This window comes from Carettochelys insculpta, chromosome 19 (assembly GCF_033958435.1).
Source record: "Carettochelys insculpta isolate YL-2023 chromosome 19, ASM3395843v1, whole genome shotgun sequence".
NCBI classification, from domain to species: Eukaryota; Metazoa; Chordata; order Testudines; family Carettochelyidae; genus Carettochelys; species Carettochelys insculpta.
This window is the reverse complement of record NC_134155.1, coordinates 21,087,427-21,110,002: the sequence shown is the minus strand read 5'-3', so window position 1 is coordinate 21,110,002 and position 22,576 is coordinate 21,087,427. Positions and strand designations below refer to the sequence as shown.

Below are 22,576 nucleotides of genomic sequence, written 5' to 3'. Positions count from 1 at the left end.
CAAATTTATTAAATTTGATTTTGTAATGCTGGGTTTTATAAATTGAAATCCAAGTATCCTTACCCTCCCCCCGCTCAGATTCCCCACAAAGCTGACTTATTTCTGCCACATTCAATCACCAAACATCAACTCTTGCAGCAGTGCATTGTGGGAACCTATCCCATAGTTTCTGCATCCCTGTAGCATTCTGGGTATTTTTGCTGGTGCAGAATGGGAAAAAAATGCCCCACCAGTGGTTGTGGAGAGGATTGGGTGGGTTAGAAGATGAAGGGCCAGTTAATGAGGTCCCTTCAGTGTCGCTCAAGCAGGGGGTCCACCCCTGATTGACTGTGTTGCAGGATGGCCCCGCCCCATTGCCATAGCGGGGTGTGGGGTATGTGGCCACAGAGTAGCAAGCTCCTGAAAATCTCTCCCACCTTTGGAACCCTCACCATGTACCAGCCAGGACATGGTGCTGCCTGGTAGCATGGTCCACTCTGAACAGCAGGCAGGTCCTTCTATTGGGTCGGGGTCTAGCCACATGAGATGGTTGGGTGAGGGAAAGACCCCAACTGCATGGCACCTGTGGTGGGGGTGGGGGGCCCTCTGCACAAACGAAAACCTCAGAAAGAAGTTTCTCAGGACTCTCCTACATGCATGACCCCACAACCACGGGCTTCCTGGTGATGAATTCAAATTCATGGGCTTCCCGTTACCTAATTCCTGTGCACCTGGAGAGTGGCAGAGATGGAAGCAGCCAGAGTGGAAGACTGGGGGGCACTGGGGTATACATATGGGTTCTGGAGGCTAAGGAATTCGATTCAGAGACATAGCACTTCCACACTAGCCTTCAGTCAAACTTGTTAATTCGAACTTGATGCTACGCCCACCCGCTTTTGATGATGTTATAATCTTAGTGCTCCATAAAATAGAGCTAATGGTATTTACAGTGAAGACAATGACACTGTAAAAATTGAAATAATTGTCTTAAATTTGACTATCACATACTGTAGACCTAGCCTGGATGTGAATTCTGTGAGATAAGCATGTGTCTAGGTCCACAGCAATGCATGAAGCTGAAGATCAAACAGGTTTCTAGTTCAATAGAGGTATAATAGCTATGTTAAAAATTACTCAACACCCCTCAACAGATAAGCTGCTGGGTACAGTTTAAAGTTTGAAGAAATGTAAAATACTTTGCTTTCTACTTTGGAATGTCTGCTTCTCAGGAACCAAAAAAAGGAAAATGGGCTTTTTTCAAAAGGTCAGAATAGTCATGCCTATTACACTCAGATCCATACTGACTGTGGACAAACACATGACACACAAATAGATTAAGAAGAATTAGTCTGTACTACAAATTTTAATTTTGGTTCTGCCACTATGCATTTTTAGTACAAAATATCTGAACTTGAAGCTTTTTGAATTTATCACACGCTTCCATACATATGTAACTACACTTAGAGGCAAGAAGTCAAAGTTTTTGGGAATAATTAGTCAGATATGGGCCATTCAAAGTACACTCACTACAATACCCTGCCTACCAAGCGTATCGAATACAAAAAACATACAGATTACATACAAATAATACAAGTTACATTGCAGAACAGTTAAGACGACTGCATAGGTAGGGGGGAAAAAATGAAAAGGCTATGACTACATCAGTCAAAAAACAGTTCACTTTTTTTAAATTATGGACGAACAAATATTTTGTGAACTAAATTGTTAGTTGACAGGGTTTTTAAACATTTATATACATTTGACAATTTAAATGTCAAAACTTTACAGAACCTTAAAGAAAGTTATGTTATTCAGAATAGTTCTTATTAGGGTGTTTACTATTGTAAAAGTAACAATATAACATGTGGAAAGAGAAAGGAGAGCCTAAAATGAGAGATTTAGGAGATGCAAATGGCCTAAATCTCAACGTTATAGTGGTTCAGTGGTAAGACGAGAGAGAAAGAAGAGTCTGATACCTTTACAACGGGTTTGTAATTTTTCTGCTACATTTTGATAGAAGTCCTGGGCACATTCAGATTGTTCCTCAATACTTAATTCCTAGGAAAGAAAACTGATCTTAAAAGTGGAAAAAACAGCATGGTGCCATACAAACTGTAAATGGCATAGACGTAATGTACCTATTTTTACAAGGAAAATATTTAACAGGAGCAAGAATTCCACCGAACACAGACTTATTAGATCCATGAAACGGGACAAATTGTTTTATCAATATTGTGATCTGAAGACCAACTTTGTTTTGCTCAAAGCCACAAATAGGAAGGGGTATAATGGAGCAGGTCTATTTAAAGCAGGGGCTGGGCAGTGCAAAAGTAATGACATTTTAGAATGACAAAAGGAATAATTTTAATATTCTAAAGTTTCAGGGACCCTAAAAGTATTTTACACTTTTTTAAAATATATATTTAAAGTAAGCAACAGGTTCATGAATGTTGCGCTGTTTTCAATGACTTATGAATGAGATAAAGGAAGGCAAGTGATAATGAAAATGGTGAAATAAAATTAATTGGAATTTCAGGTTAAGTTTGCCATTTGTATTGCTATAGTTGAAACTGAACAAAGTAGTAGTAACAATCAATGTTTAAAGACCTTTTTTTAAATATATTGGCCACAAAATTCCCAGATTTTTTCTCTATAAAGCATTGTTTTTCTTATCAATTCTCTCACAAATTTTGGATCTATCAAGTACATTAAAATACTGATTACGTTAAGAAAATGTGATAATGCATTTTATGCTAATAAGTTAGTCCATTGCAGTGGAAGATATGTATGCATACACTTTGGTAAGCATAAGTACTGCTTATGTACAGTCCACAGTATAAACCACACCATCGAACTGTGTTTACATTCAGAATTCTTTTCTCTTTTGATTGCTTTTCCTGTCCTCCTGCCCCCAATATTTACCCAGAAAACTAAGTTATTTTCTGCACAAATTTCAAATTTTATAACAAACCCCAATAACCTTTCAAAGAAAATAAAAAGCCTTGTCAATGTTGTATCTTTTCAACCCTAGATGGCACTAGAGCCACATCAATACACTCATCCCTCCCTATACAAGCACAATTGGTTCCCAACTTTCTGCTCATAGGCGAAAACTCGTAAGAGGGACATTAAATTACCATTAAAATACATGTAAGTGTCTGATTGGTTCCTAATGCTCCCACCTCAGTGAAAGAGTGGCAGCAGGTGGTGCTGCTTTGGAAACGTAAGTGAACCTTCGGTTGGGGGGAGGGTTGGAGAGTGTTAAAGTCTGGGGGCAGCTTGGGGCCATGAGTGAGAGGGAGGGTTAAAACCTGCAGGTGGCTGGTGGCTTGTTCCTACCGGCTGCAGCAGAGGTGCCTGGGGCAGGAGGGAAGGGTGTGCAGCGGGTGGGGCAGTTTGGAAGTGGATGGGGTGCGTGATGTGTGGGAAGTTGCCACAGGATGAGTGTTTGGATCAGGCTGGGCAGGACTGAGCATCTCCCAGCACCCTGGCTAGGGACCCCACGGATGGCTTCACTCCCGCTGCGGGTCTGCAGGTCCCCCCAGTGCCTGAACCAAGCTCCACTCCAGCCACAGGGCTGCAGGTCTCCCCGCGCCCTGACCAGGGACCCAGCGGCTGGCTCATATGAGCAGGGGAAGTTCACTCAGATAGCGAACAGTGGTAAGTATAGGCATCCCTCGCTTTAGCAAGTACTTGTAAGTAAATACTCATTAAATGAGGGATGAGTGTACTTCAGTTGAAAACTTACAGCTTTCATATAAAGAATTAAAATCTTTTGCTTCTGCTTAAATCACTCATATCTCACTTATATGAATGCACGTAATATACCTACCCTTTTCCGATGCATTGCATCCAAAAACATTTTGCACTGCTTATAAATGTCTTGACCAGTTTTATGATAGGTCTTGAGAAACTCTATAAACTCCTTGGATGCTCGATCTGTCTCAATGCTGGTCTGCCTGTTTATAGAAGGGCTAGGAGCCTTAGCTTCCTGAATCTCTGCTAACGAAATCCGAAACAATTAGAGATTAATTGTAAAAATTATAACAAGACAAACCTAATTTAAACTTTTATACATAAAGATGAATATTCTACTTTTCTGAAGAAAGCAATATTAAATAATGACAGGTTGAACCACGACTAAATGCAGCTATATGCAACTGCCTATTACGCTGACAGTCACAAATATTTAAGGCCAGATTCCCACTTACTTTAATGACCCTTGACATTAATTTTGACAGTATAACAAACAAGGTAGATGCAAGTTATATTCCTGAGGGAATTCTGTGCGAAATATGTAAAATTTTGCATATTTTTTCGAAATAATGTAATATAATCAAGCTGGTTTCAATTATTTTGGTAATTTATTTGAACTGGAAATGGCTGAAGAACGAAAATGAGGAGCGTTGGAGGAAATAATCAAACCTTCACTTTCTAACAGTAACGTAACTACTATTGACCCTTTAATTGAAGTTATTTGTCAATAAATATATGCAGCCTTTTGCTCAGTGTTACATCATAGGGAACTGAAGATTTAGTTAGGGCTAGGAACTTAAAACTCACAATTTACATCAGCTGCTGAGACTCTTCAAAAGGTCAGTAGCCAACAGTTCATGGGCCACATTCTGATATCTAAATTTTTGTTCCAAAAATTTCCTAAGTTCTAATCGCTAAAGCCCCAAAAGCACTAAAAAGGCCATAATATCTTTTACCCACTCTGGCAATGTAAAGGAGTCTTGACAGAATCCTTCAGCATACTGTTGGGAGTGCGACAAGGGTGCCTATCGTCACCTTTCCTGTTCTTGATCACAATGGACTGGATTATTAACAGGACAGCATATGGCCATCAACGAGGCATTCAGTGGACACTTTTCAAACAGCTGGAGGACCTTGATTTTGCTGATGATGTCGCCCTCCTTTCACACCGACATGAAAGCACGAATGAAAATATCACAACACAAGACAAAACTGCCTCAATGACTGGAATGAGCATTAACAAGGGAAAGACCAAGACAATGAGGATCAACCAGTCCAACACCACCACCATCTCACTCGGAGTGGATGACTTGGAAGATGTGGAGCAGTTTACCTACTTGGGGAGTATTATGGAACTAGATAGAGGAAAAGATAAGGATATCAATACTAGGATAGGGAAGGAAACAGTTGCATTCAAGCCTCTCCATCCCATATGGAGTTCACAAAATATCTGTGAAGACAAAACTGTGGATCTTCAACACAAATGTGAAGAGCGTGCTCTTGTATGGATGCGAGACCTGCTATACTAAACTCTTGAAATCACAAGCTACAGACATTCATAAACAGATGCCTTCACATCAAATGGCAAGACTTCGACACAAATGAGGCGCTTTGGCACAGAGGCGGGACAAGAACCAACCGACATTGAAATCAAGAGAAGAAAGTAGGGATGGCTAGGCAACACTCTCAGAAAACCATCATCCAATATAGTCCATCAAGTTTTCACATGGAACCCCCAAGGAAAACACAAAAAAGGAAGACCTCAGACAACATGGAGAAGGTCTACTGAGACTGAAGGACAACAACTGGGATACTCTGGGAGCCAGCCAGAAGTTTTGTCCTAAAACAGAGTGAAGTGGGGAAGACTTGCAGATGACCTGTGCTCCATGTGGAATACAAGAGTTAAGTACTAGTAGAAGTAATGTAAAGGAGCATTAATTTTTTACACCTATTTTATACTCCAAGGGAATTCCTTAAGAACACTGAGAACAATTCACTAAGCAGGCAAGTTGTTACATTCTGCTCTGACTGAGGGACCAGAGCCAGCTCCTTACCTACCTCTTCAGAAATCCACCAAAGCCCTGCCCCTCCATGCTAAGCATACTGCAATATTGAGCAAGAGGGACAGAATCTGTCTGTCTGTCTCTCTCACACACACACCCTGCCCAGGACCCTCCTCTTGTTGGTGATTTATGTCTCTACCAGCTGCTCTGGGTGCCCAAGACAACCTGTCTGTGCTGCCAAGGAGAGGACAAATGACCATATTTGCAGTCACTCTTTCCTTTCCCATCAAAAATAATTCTGCACGCACAAAGTGATGTAATATTCCTCCAGAATTAAACTTAGTTATATGCCCACATGTTAACACCTTTGTATTGCCAGAGCAGTGTTACTATAAATGAAAATGTGGCTTTAACATCTAAATCACAGCAGAATCACCAAATATGCTCCAATTTTCTACATGGAGATCAACAACAGATGGGAAAAACTGTAACCCTTTATTTAGTGGTATTTGTTTCAGTAATGGTTGCAAGTTTACAAAGCTGTAGATGCATACATTAACATGGGTTTCCATGCATTTTATGATGTACATTTCCAGAAGATAGATATCAGTTGCACTTTAGATGCTACATTAAAGATGATGTACAAATTCAATAGAATCTCCCCATTCCAAGTTTAGCACACCCACTTCTGAGCTTGCCAGCCAACACTGTCAAAATGAATGATTGAAAGTATGATGATGCAAACGAACATAGTGAAAGCAAGAAGCAAAGAGACAAAAAAGCCATGAAAACATTCTTAGTAAGCAGCTCTTCAACACAAACCCATTTGTAACATGCAGAACAGGAGAAAGCACAATGTCAGTAGCCACACATGCAGGACTTCAAAGGTTTCCTTTAAATAAATGTACAAAACCCCCAAAGGTCTCCTTTAAATAACGTGCAAGTTATTTTCCTCTTAAGTTCATGTATTTAATTTGTTTTCTTATTCAATATGACTTTTTCTAGTCAGAACACTATCAGATTCATCTCATGTTCAACTTCACTTATTTCAATGGAGTTGTACACCTGGGATGAATTTGGCCAGCAATGCTTAAGCAAGAGACTCTGAGGGCTTCTCAAGTTAGCAATATAGTCTTCTCGATGGAAATCGGTATAGATGCTATTACAAGTAATGCAGTTAGCTGTATGTGTTAAAAGTTGACTCCTTGCAACCCATATAAATAGAAGAATTTGATTTCTATCAATTCAGATTAGATTTGTTTTAGCAATATTGGTCATTTCTATTGATACGCACACCTTGTTCGTTAAATATAAAGAGAAATTTTAAAAAATTCTAAAGATTCAAAGCAGGGATTTTGTGCAGTATGCAAGAGTGATGTATCCACAATAACTTGAATGATATTTAAATGCAGTCTAGTAGATTGCCATGATAGAGTAAATCATTTACTAAATGTAGTATTACATATCCAGTTGGTTAAGAATATGCATTTTAAAAGAGAACTTTTAAAAAAAGCATTAGTTTTGCAAATATTCACTAAATTACACAGAATAATTTTATAATTTATTTTAAATTAACTATTAAGTGAATATGGCACATTAGCTAATTGGCATCTTTTGGTGTTCAACTTTATCAGCACGAAATTCTATTATCCACCTATTCCTTTGTGAATGATGACATTCATAAAAATGGGAGTCCCATTCTCCTGTTTCTGGTTTTTGTTTATGAACTTCAAAAGCTCTGTTTAAAAAACTTCATTTAATATATTTTGCTTAGTAAAGTTAATTAATAGCCTCCATCTCGAAAAAAATTACTACATATATGGCTGTAAAATTTTAGAGCACTTTTCATTTGTGCTGCAGTTTAAAATAATTACTCTCCAATTGTTAGAGCACCCAAATGTGTAATGATTTAATATGAATCAGGAAGGTTGCAATTTTATGTGCTACTACTCTCTACACAGAAATCTTGGTTGAGACGTGAGGCAGCATACTGTGTATTGTTCTATAAGATACGTAAATCTGTAAGAGACAATTTCAGTGACATGCTTTACCACACTTATTCCATAATAAGTGAGCATACACATTTATTAAGAATTTAATCACAGAAAAGGAATAAAGCCTATCTGAGCAGGTTAGGAAAAGCCTACAAGGAGATATAATCAAAACCACAAAAACTGAAGTAGTGTGGGGACTTATGGGTAATTTTTATAAGAAGAATAAATATCGTTTACGTAAATATCTCCTTTTGCTTTCATTTCCCTGTGGGAACTGGTGCCACATCAAAACAATAGCATTCCAGCTGCTTCACACTATGGTTATGCCATTACTTGGACTAAAGTCAGTGAATACGAATATGAAAAAACATTTTCTAGTACACTTCGCCAAAAAATAACATGCATTTAGCAGATACAATCTGTACAGTAAAGACACTTTGCAAATCAGATTTTTTTTAAAAAAAAAAAAATCAGAGACCAGAACATGAGAATGCCAAATAAGATGCCATGGCTAAGATTTTGGACAAAGGCCTAAAGCAGCTACTTTGCCCATTCTGTTATCATTCAGCTCTGATAAAAATGTCACTTACCTCAACACAAAATTGCTCTCCCCTGATTTATGTCACTATGGCTTGAAGATATTTTTGATAATTTACTGGGTATAATTCAAGCAAATTTCTACAAACTGACATCCTATTTCTCACATACTTATTTTAATGTAGTATTTCAGAGGCTTGTTACATTTTAATAAAGATGAACAAGCATATAGACTAATTCTCTATGGCTACGTCTACACGTGCACCCAACTTCGAAATAGCTTATTTCGATGTTGCGACATCGAAATAGGTTATTTCGATGAATAACGTCTACACGTCCTCCAGGGCTGGCAACGTCGATGTTCAACTTCGACGTTGCTCAGCCCAACATCGAAATAGGCACAGCGAGGGAACGTCTACACGGCAAAGTAGCACACATCGAAATAAGGGAGCCAGGCACAGCTGCAGACAGGGTCACGGGGCGGACTCAACAGCAAGTCGCTCCCTTAAAGGGCCCCTCCCAGACACACTTTCATTAAACAGTGCAAGATACACAGAGCCAACAACTAGTTGCAGACCCTGTATATGCAGCACGGACCCCCAGCTGCAGCAGCAGCAGCCAGAAGCCCTGGGCTAAGGGCTGCTGCCCACGGTGACCACAGAGCCCCGCAAGGGCTGGAGAGAGAGTATCTCTCAACCCCCCAGCTGATGGCCGCCATGGAGGACCCCGCTATTTCGATGTTGCGGGACGCGGATCGTCTACACGTCCCTACTTCGATGTTGAACGTCGAAGTAGGGCGCTATTCCCATCCGCTCATGGGGTTAGCGACTTCGACGTCTCGCCGCCTAACGTCGATTTCAACTTCGAAATAGCGCCCAACACGTGTAGACGTGACGGGCGCTATTTCGAAGTTACTGCCGCTACTTCGAAGTAGCGTGCACGTGTAGACGCAGCCTATGTTTAAAAAGGGGAAATTTGTTCCTTTATAGTTTGATTCCTGAAGTACTGTGCATGGAAACTTAAGTTTCACTTTTTCCCCCCAAAAGACAACTTGTTGGTTCAAATTTACCATTTGATAAACTAGCTATAAAATGCACATAATGATTTCAAGCATTGCCTTTCTTATATTCAATGGCCTAAGTTATAGCTGGCACAACTCTAGTTTGGATTTTGCAAAACCCAACTAAATATAAACTTACTAGAACTAGCAGACAGCTCTCTCAAGCTATGCTGTGTTACCTTCAGTAGGGAAAGCCAGCTCCCAGGAGGGAGTAAAAATCTCCTTCAAGTCCCTGAGAATGTTATCAGCATTTCGCTCCCTCCCAAGCTGTCCTTGCTTAAGGTTTCTCTCTTGAGCCACTGTAATAAATGCAAAAGCAAGCAAGACACCAAGAGCAAGAGTGTGTCAAGTGGTAAGGAGGAAAAACAAGGGAGGAACATGGGAAATGAGAAGAATGTTACTATTATGAATCAGGGACAAGGAATTAAATCATTCAGTGCTTTGAGATGCGTTTTTGCTTAGCCAGGTGGCATTCATGGACTGAGAAGTAGTCACTCCAAAATGAAAGCAAAGTACATTTCATGCCTTATCTCAAGGAAACATGCAGTGTGTCTACAGAACTGAGACCAATCACTGCCAACCTTCCTTAGTAGGAAAATATACTTGATGCTTCAGAAACTCCTTTTTGAAAAAAATATATATATATTCCTTGAGGGGAACACTGGTTACACTAACTTAGTTTTCCTAACAAAATTATCTGACATATTCAGATTGTCTGGTGTTGCTTACTGCTTCAAAAGAGCATTTCCACAACATTTAGACATCTGGTTAATGAATATTTCTCATAAAGTGTTCCCTCCAATTCCTAAACTATATCACCACCACACAAAGTGTGGCTAGCCCTTGCTTGTGAACTTATACATGGGAAAAATTTTTGAAGAACAGAGTTTTTGTAAGCTAAAACCTAATTTTTTGGGGGGGATGGGGAGCAGGGAATGACACCCAACCCAATATATAATCAAAAGAATAGCTATGCCCGTATGCATCTTAATTGAAAAGATTTTGAGGAGCATGAATAATTGCTACAACCTACAGTTACTCTAGCCATTTCAAATACATGCTTCATTCAGTCCCTGCACTTAATCCATTTTTTAAATTTTAGTTTTAAACTGAATTTTTTATTAGTCTGGCTATTGTGGCCACTAAGCACATAATGCAAAACATAAAAGCAGTTTTGTTAAGTGACTTGAAAGTCACTGTTAGTACGACTAATTCTAATAATGAATGCTTAGGGTGACAGGATTCTTGCCCCGTTGAAGAAGGAATTACACTGGTTGACCAACATGTACATTTACTTGTTACATTTGTCAAGGTGCTTCATTTAAAGTTTATCATAGCTGTTCCCTACAAGGGCTGGTCATTCTTTGCTTTTGCTCTGATAAAGAAAAATCACTTTGCTAGAAGTTTACCATGGTACCATCTATGGTTACCTTCTGTGACTCTGGACACAAAACCAGTTAGTCCATGTTGTACTAGAGTGAAACTTCTCTCATCCAGCACTCTTGGGATCTGACGAGAGAACCTGCCAGATCACGGGAAGTCAATACTGTCTAGCACATTACCAACACTTTCACTGCTTACTGGGCTCTTAGATCACATTGGCCATGTCTACACTAGCCCCAAACTTCGAAATGGCCATTTCGAAGTTTACTAATGAAGCGCTGACATGCATATTCAGCGCCTCATTAGCATGTGGGCGGCCGCGGCACTTTGAAATTGACGCGGCTCATCCCGACAGGGCTCCTTTTCGAAAGGACCCCGCCTACTTCAAAGTGCCGTGGCCACCCGCATGCTAATGAGGCACTGAATATGTATTTCAGCACTTCATTAGTAAACTTCGAAATGGCCATTTGCGCGGCCATTTCGAAGTTTGGGGCTAGTGTAGACATGGCTATTTAGTGGTAAACTGAAACTAAATAATACCATTGACTACAGAGCCACGACTGGTGGCTGGAAACAGACCGTGGGAAATTTGGCCAAACCCATAAGCGGTCATCTGATTAACTAAAATCATGCTAGATCACAGATGTTGCCAGATGAGAGTGTTCCAGATGAGAGAGGTTCAACCTGTATTAGCATTAGGACTGCTGGATTTTTTAAAATTTATTTCATTTTTGAGGATTTAGCAATTTTTGAATTTATGAACATTTCCAAATATTATGGTTTTCAGAACTCTCTTGCATTCTGTAACGGGTAATGTAAATCATCTACATTACTCATTACAGTATATAATACTGGAATCTTTGTAATGTTGTTTTGTTTCCAGCAGAGCTACCTTAAGGTGCAGTAGTGCTAATGTGCACTAGCAGGGTTTACATCATTAGTCCACTTCAGAAATCAAACCCCTGCACTCTGCATTACTGCTGCGTGTAGTAGACAAGCCCTTAGATAAAAGAATCTTTTTTTGGTATTACGAGTGTTTTACTTGTGTTTATCAACTAAAACTGAAATCAGAGGCCCTAATTAATATTTGACTTCAGATGCTCCACAGTGTCATCTGTCACATAAAACGGAGATAAAGAAAACTTGGTAACATTCTATAGGATTATTCATGGTAATTTTAACTGACAAAGCAACCCAGAAAGAATACTAAGTTTCCTCATCCTCATAAACACAAGAGTCTATCTGCAAAGTTCCTTAAAACAACTTTGTATTCATAGGATCATTTAACAAATAGTGATATCTGAAGAAAATTCCATTTGCTTTGTTTCAGAGATGTATTAAATGTTCCTTCAAGGTGAAGGGAGCAAAGGTCTTCTGAGCAGTTTCTAATGGCAGCCCACTGGCCTTTTTTGTGAATTGTTATAAGAATTAGTTATATACAAAGTCTGGACAGATCAAGATAATTGTAATGACATGATTAGTGTCAACTTTTTATTTTTTTTTTTAAATCAATATGAGTGCAGTGTTGCTGTAATTTGCTATTAATTGAACTTCCTTACAGTTGAAGCTGTACAGGACAAAGGGAATAACGCTGAACTTAAATTAGAGGACATCAAATACACAAAATGTGCTGCCAAGGGTCAGCTAGAGAAATATCAGGTAAAGTGACCTGAACAAAGTATCCACAGTCACTGGCATCGAGAAAAAAATAGTTACATGAAAATAACATGGGAAGCGAAAACCCCTGCAAATTGAAGCTTAAACATGCTTATTGTGCAAGATGCATAAGATACATAATATTCATAACACTGAATGAAAACTAGAAAATAACTAATATGTAATTTGGATATGTCTCTGTCAAAATGCGAGGTACTTCATTGGGGAAAACCATCATGACTGACACACCCCAGGAGAAAGTAACTGGCCATTATCTTTCTCTGTACATCTGTCATATTTTGCTTTAATAAAGATCACCACCACAAGATTTTTTCCTATTTAAATAAATGTGTGAATTCATAAGCTTTCGTGTCTTGGACCCAAGCACGACACAATCAACAGAAAGTTTTAGGATGACAACTCATTTTCTATTAATTAGTCAAAACATCTGGGCTGGAATACCCAACTCAGCCAAATTTTATGGGGTACGTTGTAAAAAGAAATACTGTTTATTTACAAGAAGAAGTCTTGTGGCACCTTATAGATTAAAAGATATTTTGGAACATAAGCTTTTGTGGGCAAAGACCCGCTTGCATCTGATGAAGCGGGTCTTTGCCCACAAAAGCTTATGCTCCAAAATATCTGTTAGTCTATAAGGTGCCACAAGACTTCTTCTTGTTCTCGAAGCTACAGACTAACACAGCTACCTTCCCGATACTGTTTATTTAGACCAGTAGCTTTTAACTTGTGATTTCCATATCACCATTTCAAATTTGTTAGGGGTTCACAAACAAAAACACAAAGATTGATAGTCATTAATTTAGATTAACTCAAAAGCAACAAAACTTATTTTAAATTGAATTAATCACAGACATGCACTGTCTACAGATCACTATAATTTCATTCCTCAAATTTCTTTTAGTGGCAAATTGTTTGGGAAGGCTGAAAACTATTTACAGAGATAACTCCTGTCATAGTGTAAAGTGATCCAGACACTCCATTGACACAGAATCCAGTGATCACATCTGAAGGTATTATGTCCTCTATATGATGATCAGAGGAACTACTAACAGTGGAATTCAGTTTTTAGATATTCTAGTTTTTTTCTGCATTGTTCCAAACAATTGAGATGACCCTGACTTTCTAACTATATGAAGTATAGGATGGAAATCCAAAAATAAAGTATTGGCTTATATTTTGGTAAACTGTTACTATACAGCATTCTAAAAACCCATGAATATATTATTCAGTAACAGTTTCAGAAATAAAAAAGCAGTCAAGTAGCACTTTTGTTTTGATAGTATATCGACTAGTTTCAGAAATGTAAGAATTACCCTTCTTAGCTCCTGTTCTGGAAGATGCACTGAAGAATTTCTTCACAGTGGTCACCTTGCGTGTCTTTTCATTGGTTTTCTTCTCCTCAAACTTAGAAAAGGTGAGCGACTGTGCTCCTTGTGTACCCTGACTACTAGCATAGGCTTCTTCCTCTTCACGCTGAAGTCTAAAATTAAAAGAATTTAGAACCTGTTCAGCTAGTTACTAACAACAAAAACTGTAAAGCTGACTTCGTATGCACTGACAAGTCTACTATTCTTTCTGTCCCCCAGGCCTGTCACTGTTCCCAGATTCTTGTCTTGTCCCTCAACCCATATCAATTCTTCTGCCAACATCACTTCCTCATCATTACATCAAATCTTTCCTTTCTATATTGTCATAGGAAAAATCTTTGTCCTTTCATTTTCACTTTAGCTCTTCAAGGCTGAGACTGTGTTTTAGCTGTCTCAAACATTTTGTATTTAGTATTTTTATTATAATTACGAAGCGTTTACCTGCTGTTTCAATATCTCCAGTGAACAGTTTGTATTTACTATTTTAATTATAATTATAATTATAAAGAGCTTACTTCCTGTTTCAATATCTCCAGTGAACAGTTATCACTTATTAAAAGGATTTATTATGAGCCCCAAAATCATGCTATTAGGACAATTACAAAATTACCATCACTGACTACATACCCCTTCCTTCCCCCTGATGAGGGAATAAATTTGTTTTGGTTTATGCCAATCTTGGTGACAGACAGCAAAACCACTGTTTGACTGCAACAGGGCCTAGGACAGGGGTCTGCAACCAAAATAGCAAGAAGAGCCATTTTGTCAAATTCGGTTACAAAAAAACAATACTTCAAGAGCCACAATGCACATGAATATGAGACACTCCTTAATAAATAACACCAAACTATACTCTTTGTAATGCTTATTTTAAGAACAGTGCACACAATAATTTGTAATGCGATCCATGTAAATATTTAACCCTTTTCTGAGTTTAGTAGGCTCCAAGATCAGTCTGTCTCGTGGCAATGACTACCAGAAATTGGTGATCCAAAGGGGGTCAATTTAGGAGCACACAGTATAGGAAGGGTCAGCAAACTTTCTTATGTTGGGCCCCACTTTTTGTCCCTGCAATTAGCAGGCCCCTTTCTCCACCCTGTCCAATGCCCCTGAAGCGAGTGTTGTTCTCCAATAAGTTGTGTGTCATGCTCCACTGGCAATGGCCAGGGTGAGGAGGCGAGCCAGCAGAGGCCACAGGGAGGAGGCTGATTGCACTGTGCCCCTAGTATGAAGTGTTAGGCCCCCTGCCTAGTGCTTATAGAGCAGAGGCATCTGGAGAGGAATTCTTTTTTCAGCATTTCATTGGTTCAACTTCAGCAGAGGTCCATAAACAGCACAAGACAGAGTGGCTTTCAAAGCACACTGACAGCAAAAAGAAGTTAGCCAAGGCTTGTTTATCAGACACAGTTTGCAGCACTTGAGAGGCCTGGCTCTCTCGCAGCCTTAGTTGCCTCGTCTGTGAAATAGGTTTAATATTAATTCCTCTCACAAAGATAAGGCGAATGAACCAAAACTTATCTGACTGATCCTCACTACCAGCCGATGGCAAACTTGCTCTTGAAGGATCCTAATTGCTGGGACCTACAGCCCACAGCATGAAGGGAAGCTGTAAGTCATCAGTGGTGAGCAGATCCTGAGCCTTAGATCACCAGAAACTGAGGGAAGTAGATGGAAGAGAATCCAATAGCCTCCGGTAAACGTGAGCACCCTTTTGCCATCCAAGCTGAACACTTTTTTCTTCCCTCCTGCTCCCCCGAGTCCATAGCTTGGGAAAAATCTCAGTACTAATTAATTTGAGCACAATGTCCAAAACCCTGACAGTAACTGTACAGCAACTCAGGCTAAGGCAGCTCTATGCAGCAAGTGCAGCAATGCAGCCTCCCTGGGAGCTGCTTCTCCCCAACCCTGGGCTGGCTCCATTCACAGCTGGGCTGCAGGCACTGTGCCGGCTGGGCTGTGCTCCCTGCCTGAACCCACCCCCAGGAGGAGAGTGCGTACCTTGCCAGTGAATGGCAATGCCTGAGCAGACTGGCTGGCAACATGCTGCCAACTGGAGGGGCTGAGCTCCCAGCCTGAACCGGCCCACACAGATCTTATTTCCCTAAACAAAAAGGGAAGAGAGCCCTCCGACCACCTACTAGCACAGCTCCACTCCTGCCCACTCTGTTTCTGACTTTGCTCTCTTCCGACTAGCCAGAGTAGCCGTCACTTGAGCTGAGGTAAACACAATGGGGGGAGAGGGAGAGAGAAGAAACTCGGGGGCTGCCAGAAGAGTTTGCAGGGGCTGAGCAAAATCCTGGACATCTTCTGATTGTATAAAAAGCCAGCCAGCCAGAGAGTTAACCAGACACCTGGTAAGCCTAATTCCAGCCTCTGGAGCCACAAGGGAGTCAGCACTTGGAGCCACAAGCAACTCTTCAAAGAGCTTCATGTGGCGCCACAGCCACAGGTTGCCAACCCCTGGCCTATGAGAGAATTTGCTGGACCATGGTGGGGTGTGTCAGTATTGTCTAGCACATCACCAAGACTTCATTGCTTACTGGTCTCTTGGAAGATATTTAGGGGTAAGTTAGAGCTAAACAACAGCACAGAACAGAGAGCCAGGTCTGGTGGCTGGAAACAAACTATGGGGCCATGGGAAATGCAGCCACACCATGGTAAGTGCTCATCCAGCTAAGTAAAATCATGCTGGATTATGGATGTTGCCAGACGACAAAGTTCTACATTAGAGATTCAACCTGTACTGATTTTGCTATTTTTTTTTATGTAGCCTATTGAAAACTAGGCAAGTATCTAGATGAGCTGATGTAACGCCAGGAGACATCTGCATACCCCTTACCATGAATCAGTGACTTACAGCTTCTAGATATGGGTTGGCAACTCCCGGCACGTGTGGCAAGAGCAGTACGCCAGCAGCTTTTCATTGGCATGAGAGCTGAGAGGTCAGCTCTGGCCCTCTTCCCTCCATGCAGCTGGGAGCTTACCCCACTCACACAGCTCTCCAGAAACTGGTGCCACTGCTCCTGCATTTACTTAACTGCTTTTAATCAGCTGTAAACATTTCACAACTCTCTGGGAGAGTCACAGGCAAGAGCCTCAAGTGTCTGATGCATTGCAAGGAGAGGGGTGTCAGTGTTGGGGGAGGAGGCAAAAGGTGGGTGGTCAGCAGGACCAATTCTTCTCTCTGAGATTCAATATGGAGCTGTGGGAGAGGAGCTGGCACTTCAACCCCTTCAAAGAAATCTATCCAATTCAAGCTTCACCACTCTTTGAGAAGCTGCTGATTGTTTCAGATAAGATCTCTCTATGCTGCCATTTAAGGAGTACAAGGGAAGTCGGGGGTGGGTGGGTGGGTGGGTGTGTGTGTTAAATTACCTGGGGAAATAGAAGGAAAGGAGGGGCAGGGCACCAGAGTGCACTAAAGTTTGTCACACATCTACCCGTCTAGCTCAGCTGCCATATCTAATAGGCCTGAGATGGGATCAGAGGGTTGTTTGCAGAGCCACAATGCCAGGCCCCCACGTAGCCCCCTCTCCTGCCCACGTCCAGCTCTCCCAGCCTGCAAACTGCAGCACGCCCATTACTGCAGGTTCACCTCCAAACCCTAGCCCACCATCCCACTCCCTGGGCTGTCCCAGACCCTGAGCTGCTCTGCCCACTACCACCTACACTGTCCCTTTAAGGGTCAGCGCAGGCCCAGCTGCCACAGAGATGGTTAGACACACTGCCATAAGGGGAGGCCACGAAAGCCACATGGGGTTCCCCCTTGGCTGAGGTTTTGGGGTTCAATCATGGCATGTGGCCCTGGACAGCAGGCTCCTTTCAAGCTCTGATTGGAGGGTTAGAGGAAGTGCAGTGGGGTCCAGCTAGGGGCACCAACTGGAGATGGCATGAAAAAGGGAGCTTTGCACAGCAGGATCGGGGGGGAGGGGAGGTTCACTGCTCAGATGTGGTTTCCCCCTCCCTGAGATGGAGGGAAGCATGTGAATGGCAGCCAGTGTTTCCAGCACCTTGTCAGTGCTAGGCATGTGTACATGTGACTCCTGGCAGAGGCGGGTCTGGCCACGAACACCTAACAACAGATCCTGCACCATCCTGATGCACCACAGGTCTCAGGCCCCAGTGTGCAAACCAGAGTTCCCTCAATTTTTTACATATAGGGCTAGAATAAATTGTTATGTGCAGCAAGGCACATGCAGATCTGCACCATCAGTAGACACAAAGGCTGCCAGTTGTGGGTGCACTGCTAATCAGCTGGGTAGCATCTGAATCTTTGCTGGGTGGCCACCCAAGCGCTCAGCTTACAGGAAACATTGCTGCTGACTGGCACACTTCCATATCATCTTCTAGTACAGGGGCCTGCAACCTCCAGCACCCCGTCAAGAGTGGCACGCAAGCTGCTTTTCATGCACTAATGGTAAAAGCTCTGCATCTGAATTTATTATTAATGATGCTCGTTTAAGTAGGACTATCAGTGACTTTGATAAGTATCACTGGCACTCGGACCATATGTAAAGGTCAAATTTCAGCGCACTGCTTTGGAAAAGTTACTGATCCTTGTTCTAGATGATTAATTAATGCCTTGAACTACATGTTGAAGCAAACAATGTATTAGCATTGAGCACAAGGCTTGTGCTCACATCAGCCTGCTCCAGTTTGGGTATGTCTACATGAGGTTCTCTTTTTCTAGTTTTTAAAATTTGAATTGATTACCAATTAACTTGAGTTAGCTCACAATAATCTACATTCTTGCTTGGATACTCCACAATTTTTTTGTGATTTATTCCAGATTGCATTCTAGGATATGCTATAAATGTTCATATGCTGGAAGTCAAACAATTATGTACAAATATATTAGCAATAATTACAGACGATAAAACTTCCGTGTGGACAAACATTCATTGACAAATGTGGCCACATTCTTCACTAGCTTTAACATGCAATGCAACCATCAAGTGTTTATAGTATACACTTCAGCATTACAGCACTGCGGACTTCAAGTAACAGAGACCTGGATAATTGTGCAAGCATCCAATGCACCACGCACTGGAATTGACAGCTGGACATTTCCAGGCCAGCTGAAGATAGCAAAAGTTACTAAAAGGGTGTAGTGCAAAAACATCTTCTCACCCAGGATGTGAAAAAACAAATCTTTGTGCCAATCAGCAAACACATACATAAAAGTTGATCTGGAATAAGGTAGGAAGTGCGTTTAAAACTGTTTCCAATTATCTCCGTGTCTGGATACTTTTAGTCTAGAATGAAAGTACCTACATAGGAAATTAAACAGGAACAGCCATTCACAAAAAGTTCCATAACTAAACAATCCTATGTTAAAGAAACAAGACAGGTATTTTTGACAACTATGCTTATAAAATAATTAAGTACTTGAATCTTAAACTTCATATTAAGTAAGTAAACTTCAAAGTGCTGGTGACCATGTTTCACAATAGAGGAAGTAACTCTGAAAGTGGTAGCTATATTTATCCTTGCTACCACTAGCACAAAAATATTAGATGAGAAGTATAATCAGCTATAATTTATTAAATCAGTATCTAAGAAAAGAGACTGAACTAAAATGGCCCTAAAAGGAATCTATACACTGTCTAGTGCTAGTCATGGAATTCCAGACTTTATTATGTAGATTATGCAGCATATTTATTGGGTATTTGTTTTGCTACCCTTAGCTCACCAGATAGCAACGCTCCTTTCAAATGTTTCTTATGCAAAAATGTCACAAATGACAAATTTCCTCCTCAGCATCACTATTGGAGGAGGAAACAAAGGCCATAGCTGGCAACTACGCTGAAGGCAAAAAGGACAATTAAAGAGAAGATGGCCATACTGTTTGGGAATGCCATTCTACTGCACAAGAACGAAGGAATAAAGAAGCCTCTTTACCGCTCTGCCAGCTCCCAGTCCTCCTGGATCTGTTTCTGCCTTGCCTTATGGTACTCTTCTCTCCAGCACTTGGAGCAGAAGCCCTGCCAAGCAGGGTTTCCATAGTAACCACATCCTTTCTTGCACAGTAACTCTGACTGATCAAGGTGAATTCCTCTGCGTTCAGACTTAAGGCTCATTTCTTCCTGTTTAAAGAGAGAAAGATTTAAAAATAAATAAATAGAGAAACAGACGAGAAGCTTGCTGATGGACTGTTAAAGAAATCCAATCAAGTATAAACATTTTGAAGAAGAGTTACATTTGTCTAATACAGAGAAACAACCCTCTTTGTTCCAATTGTTGAATAATTCAAATGGCAAAAATCAAAGCTAGTGAAGCCAAGGTAATTTTCACTACTTAGAAAACACACAACTGATAGTTACACAGTCAGAGTACCAAACCAGTCACAGGATGGATGTAAATGTATATAGCTTTTGTCAATGCTAAATAGAGGACAACTATTAACACAGGAGGTCTGATTCTTCATTTTCTTGCACCATATGTGGTCACATACCTCTAAAAGTATAAGTAAAAACGCTCCCAAAGCAGAACATTCTACTCTCACCAGGCTAGTGTGTGACTATGAATGATCACACAATATGCACGGCAGTAGAAAGTCAAACAGTGGATTACATGGGTTCTTAATGAAGAGATACAAAATGCATTTGTATTCATAATTTGTATTTAAGATAACCATCTCTGAAGAAGTCAAACTAAAAAGTCATTATACAACACATCTGATATTCTCAGCCATTTTAGCATGGAGGCATTGGCATTAGATAACTATACATCTGTTGAAAGTTTAAAAAGTACAGTAAACCCCCGAGAAGCACGCTTTTGATTTGCGCTTAATTTACATTAACGTGAGTTAAGTGCCAGTCGAAACTGCCCCCCCTCCAGCCCCCAGATCCCCCAGCCAGGGAGCCCAGCGCGCAGACAGCTGTTTCTGATGCTGGTTCTCCCAGCTGGGAGAAACCATGCCGCAAGCCTCTGTCTGCATGCTGGGCTCCCCAGCTGTAGAGCCCAGTGGGCAAACAGCTGCTTGCAGTGCTGTATCTTCCAGCTGGGAGAAGCTGCAGTACAAGCAGCTGTGTGCCCCCCAGCTGGGAGAAGCTGGGGGCTGCACAGATGCCCCCCCTCATTTCCCCCAGCTGCCACTCCCCTAGTCCGGGGAATTCCAAGGATCTCCCCAGTGCCCCCGCAATTTATGTGAAATTTGTTTATGCGGAGGCTTCCCAGGATGTAACCACCACGTAAATCGAGGGATTACTGTAACCAGAAGCCTTTTACAGCTTCCTGCTCATTCTTCTCTTCAATGAGACTCCACAAATGAATAAAAATCACTATTTTCATCAGTTTCTCCTAGTTCGGGAGTTCGGGCCCTGCTAAATTCACAACCATGGAACATGTTGCAGGCCATGAAATACAGTCTTTTGCATGCTTTTTACCTTATACCAGTGTTTCCCAAACTGTGTTCCATGCGATGTGAATAGGCATTCCATGAAAAAACTGCTTCTAAAACATTAAATAAATAAATCATATCCCCCCTTAATACCTATCTTCTAAAGATGATGATCATGCTGCTATAGCAGGGGCATCTCAAAAATCACTCTTCAGTTATGCCAGCCACAATAAATATCATGGCTGGAGCAAAACCATGTAATCAGTGTATGTTTACTGATGACATTTTGAACAAAGTCACTCCCCTGAATTGGTGGGAATCATTAGCCAGACACTTTGAAGCACAGTTCCTTCAATTGCTAAGACCACTTTTCACAGCAGTAGTTTTTTCTGCCCTCACAGAAAGAACATTGTTTGGCAAGAAGTTGACAGAATACAAAAAGCAGGAAAATTTGTATCTCTGTTTCAGTCAAGCTGAATCAAACTGACAGTGGGAGTGGGGAAGATGAAAGCTAGTGGCAGAAGCTTTAAGGACACTGAATATTTAAGCACTTTGTTCAAATTAATAAAATTTGAAAATCAAAAAACAGAGTTTAAGCACAGCTGTCAGCCAGCAACTAAGGAGACTGCTGCAACTGCAAATGTGCAAGATATATGTAACATTTAAGATTTAATGATAATGTAAGGATAGCAATAAATGGTACATTTTCAGACTGGAAAGGGGTAACTAGTGGCGTTCTCCAAGCATCAGTCCTAGGACCAATCCTATTCAATTTATTCATAACTTATCTGAAGGTGGTATAGTTTGCAGATGATACTAAAACTGCTCAAGATATTTAAGACCAAAGCAGACTGTGAAAAATTTCAAAAAAAAGATCTCACAAAACTGAGATTGGCAAATAAATTTAAAGTTGATAAATGTAAAGTAATGCACACTGAAAAAAATAACCCCAGCTATACATACAATATGACAGGGGCTGATTTAGCTACACCTAATCAGGTAAGAGATCTTGGAGTCATCATGGATAGTTCTCTGAAAACATGCAGGCAGTGGACTGCCGCAGTCAAAAAAGTAAACAGGACGTTAGGAATCATTAAAAAAGGGATAGAGAATAAAGACAGAATACTTATTGCCCTTATATAAAGCCACAGTATACTCACATCTTGAATGCTGCACACAGATGTGGTCACCCCATCTCAAAAGAGATGCACTGGTATTAGAAAAACAAAAAAGCAGTAAAGTAGCACTTTAAAGACTAACAAAATAATTTAGTATATAAACTAGCATGGCTTTCTTTCTCTCTGTTACTAATTGGCATTAGAAAAGGTTCAGAAGAGGGCTACTAAATGAGCGGGGTTTGGAGCAGGTCCCATATGAAGAGAAATTAAACTAGAACTTTTCAGCTTAGAAAAGAGGAGACCAAGCAAGGATATAATAGAGGTATATAAAATTATGAGTGGTGTGGAGAAAGTGAACAA

The 22,576-nt window shown here is 40.7% G+C and overlaps 1 protein-coding gene across 6 annotated transcripts in view; it reads right to left on the bottom strand.

Annotated features, from left to right (window-relative positions):
- The window catches only part of RABGEF1 (RAB guanine nucleotide exchange factor 1), a 39,090-nt gene that overhangs the window by 5,476 nt on the left and 11,038 nt on the right, over positions 1-22,576 (bottom strand). For 3 of the 6 annotated variants that reach the window (XM_075014095.1, XM_075014094.1, XM_075014096.1), the window contains exons 2-6: positions 19,658-19,842; positions 13,703-13,869; positions 9,509-9,628; positions 3,812-3,981; positions 1,956-2,037 (exon numbers count right to left, since the gene is read on the bottom strand). In XM_075014095.1, coding sequence (XP_074870196.1) covers positions 1,956-2,037; positions 3,812-3,981; positions 9,509-9,628; positions 13,703-13,869; positions 19,658-19,836 — 718 coding nt within the window. In that variant the 5' untranslated portion in view covers positions 19,837-19,842. The remainder of the gene's footprint in view (positions 1-1,955; positions 2,038-3,811; positions 3,982-9,508; positions 9,629-13,702; positions 13,870-19,657; positions 19,843-22,576) is intronic. The other 3 variants (XM_075014098.1, XM_075014099.1, XM_075014097.1) reach the window with 2 other exon arrangements.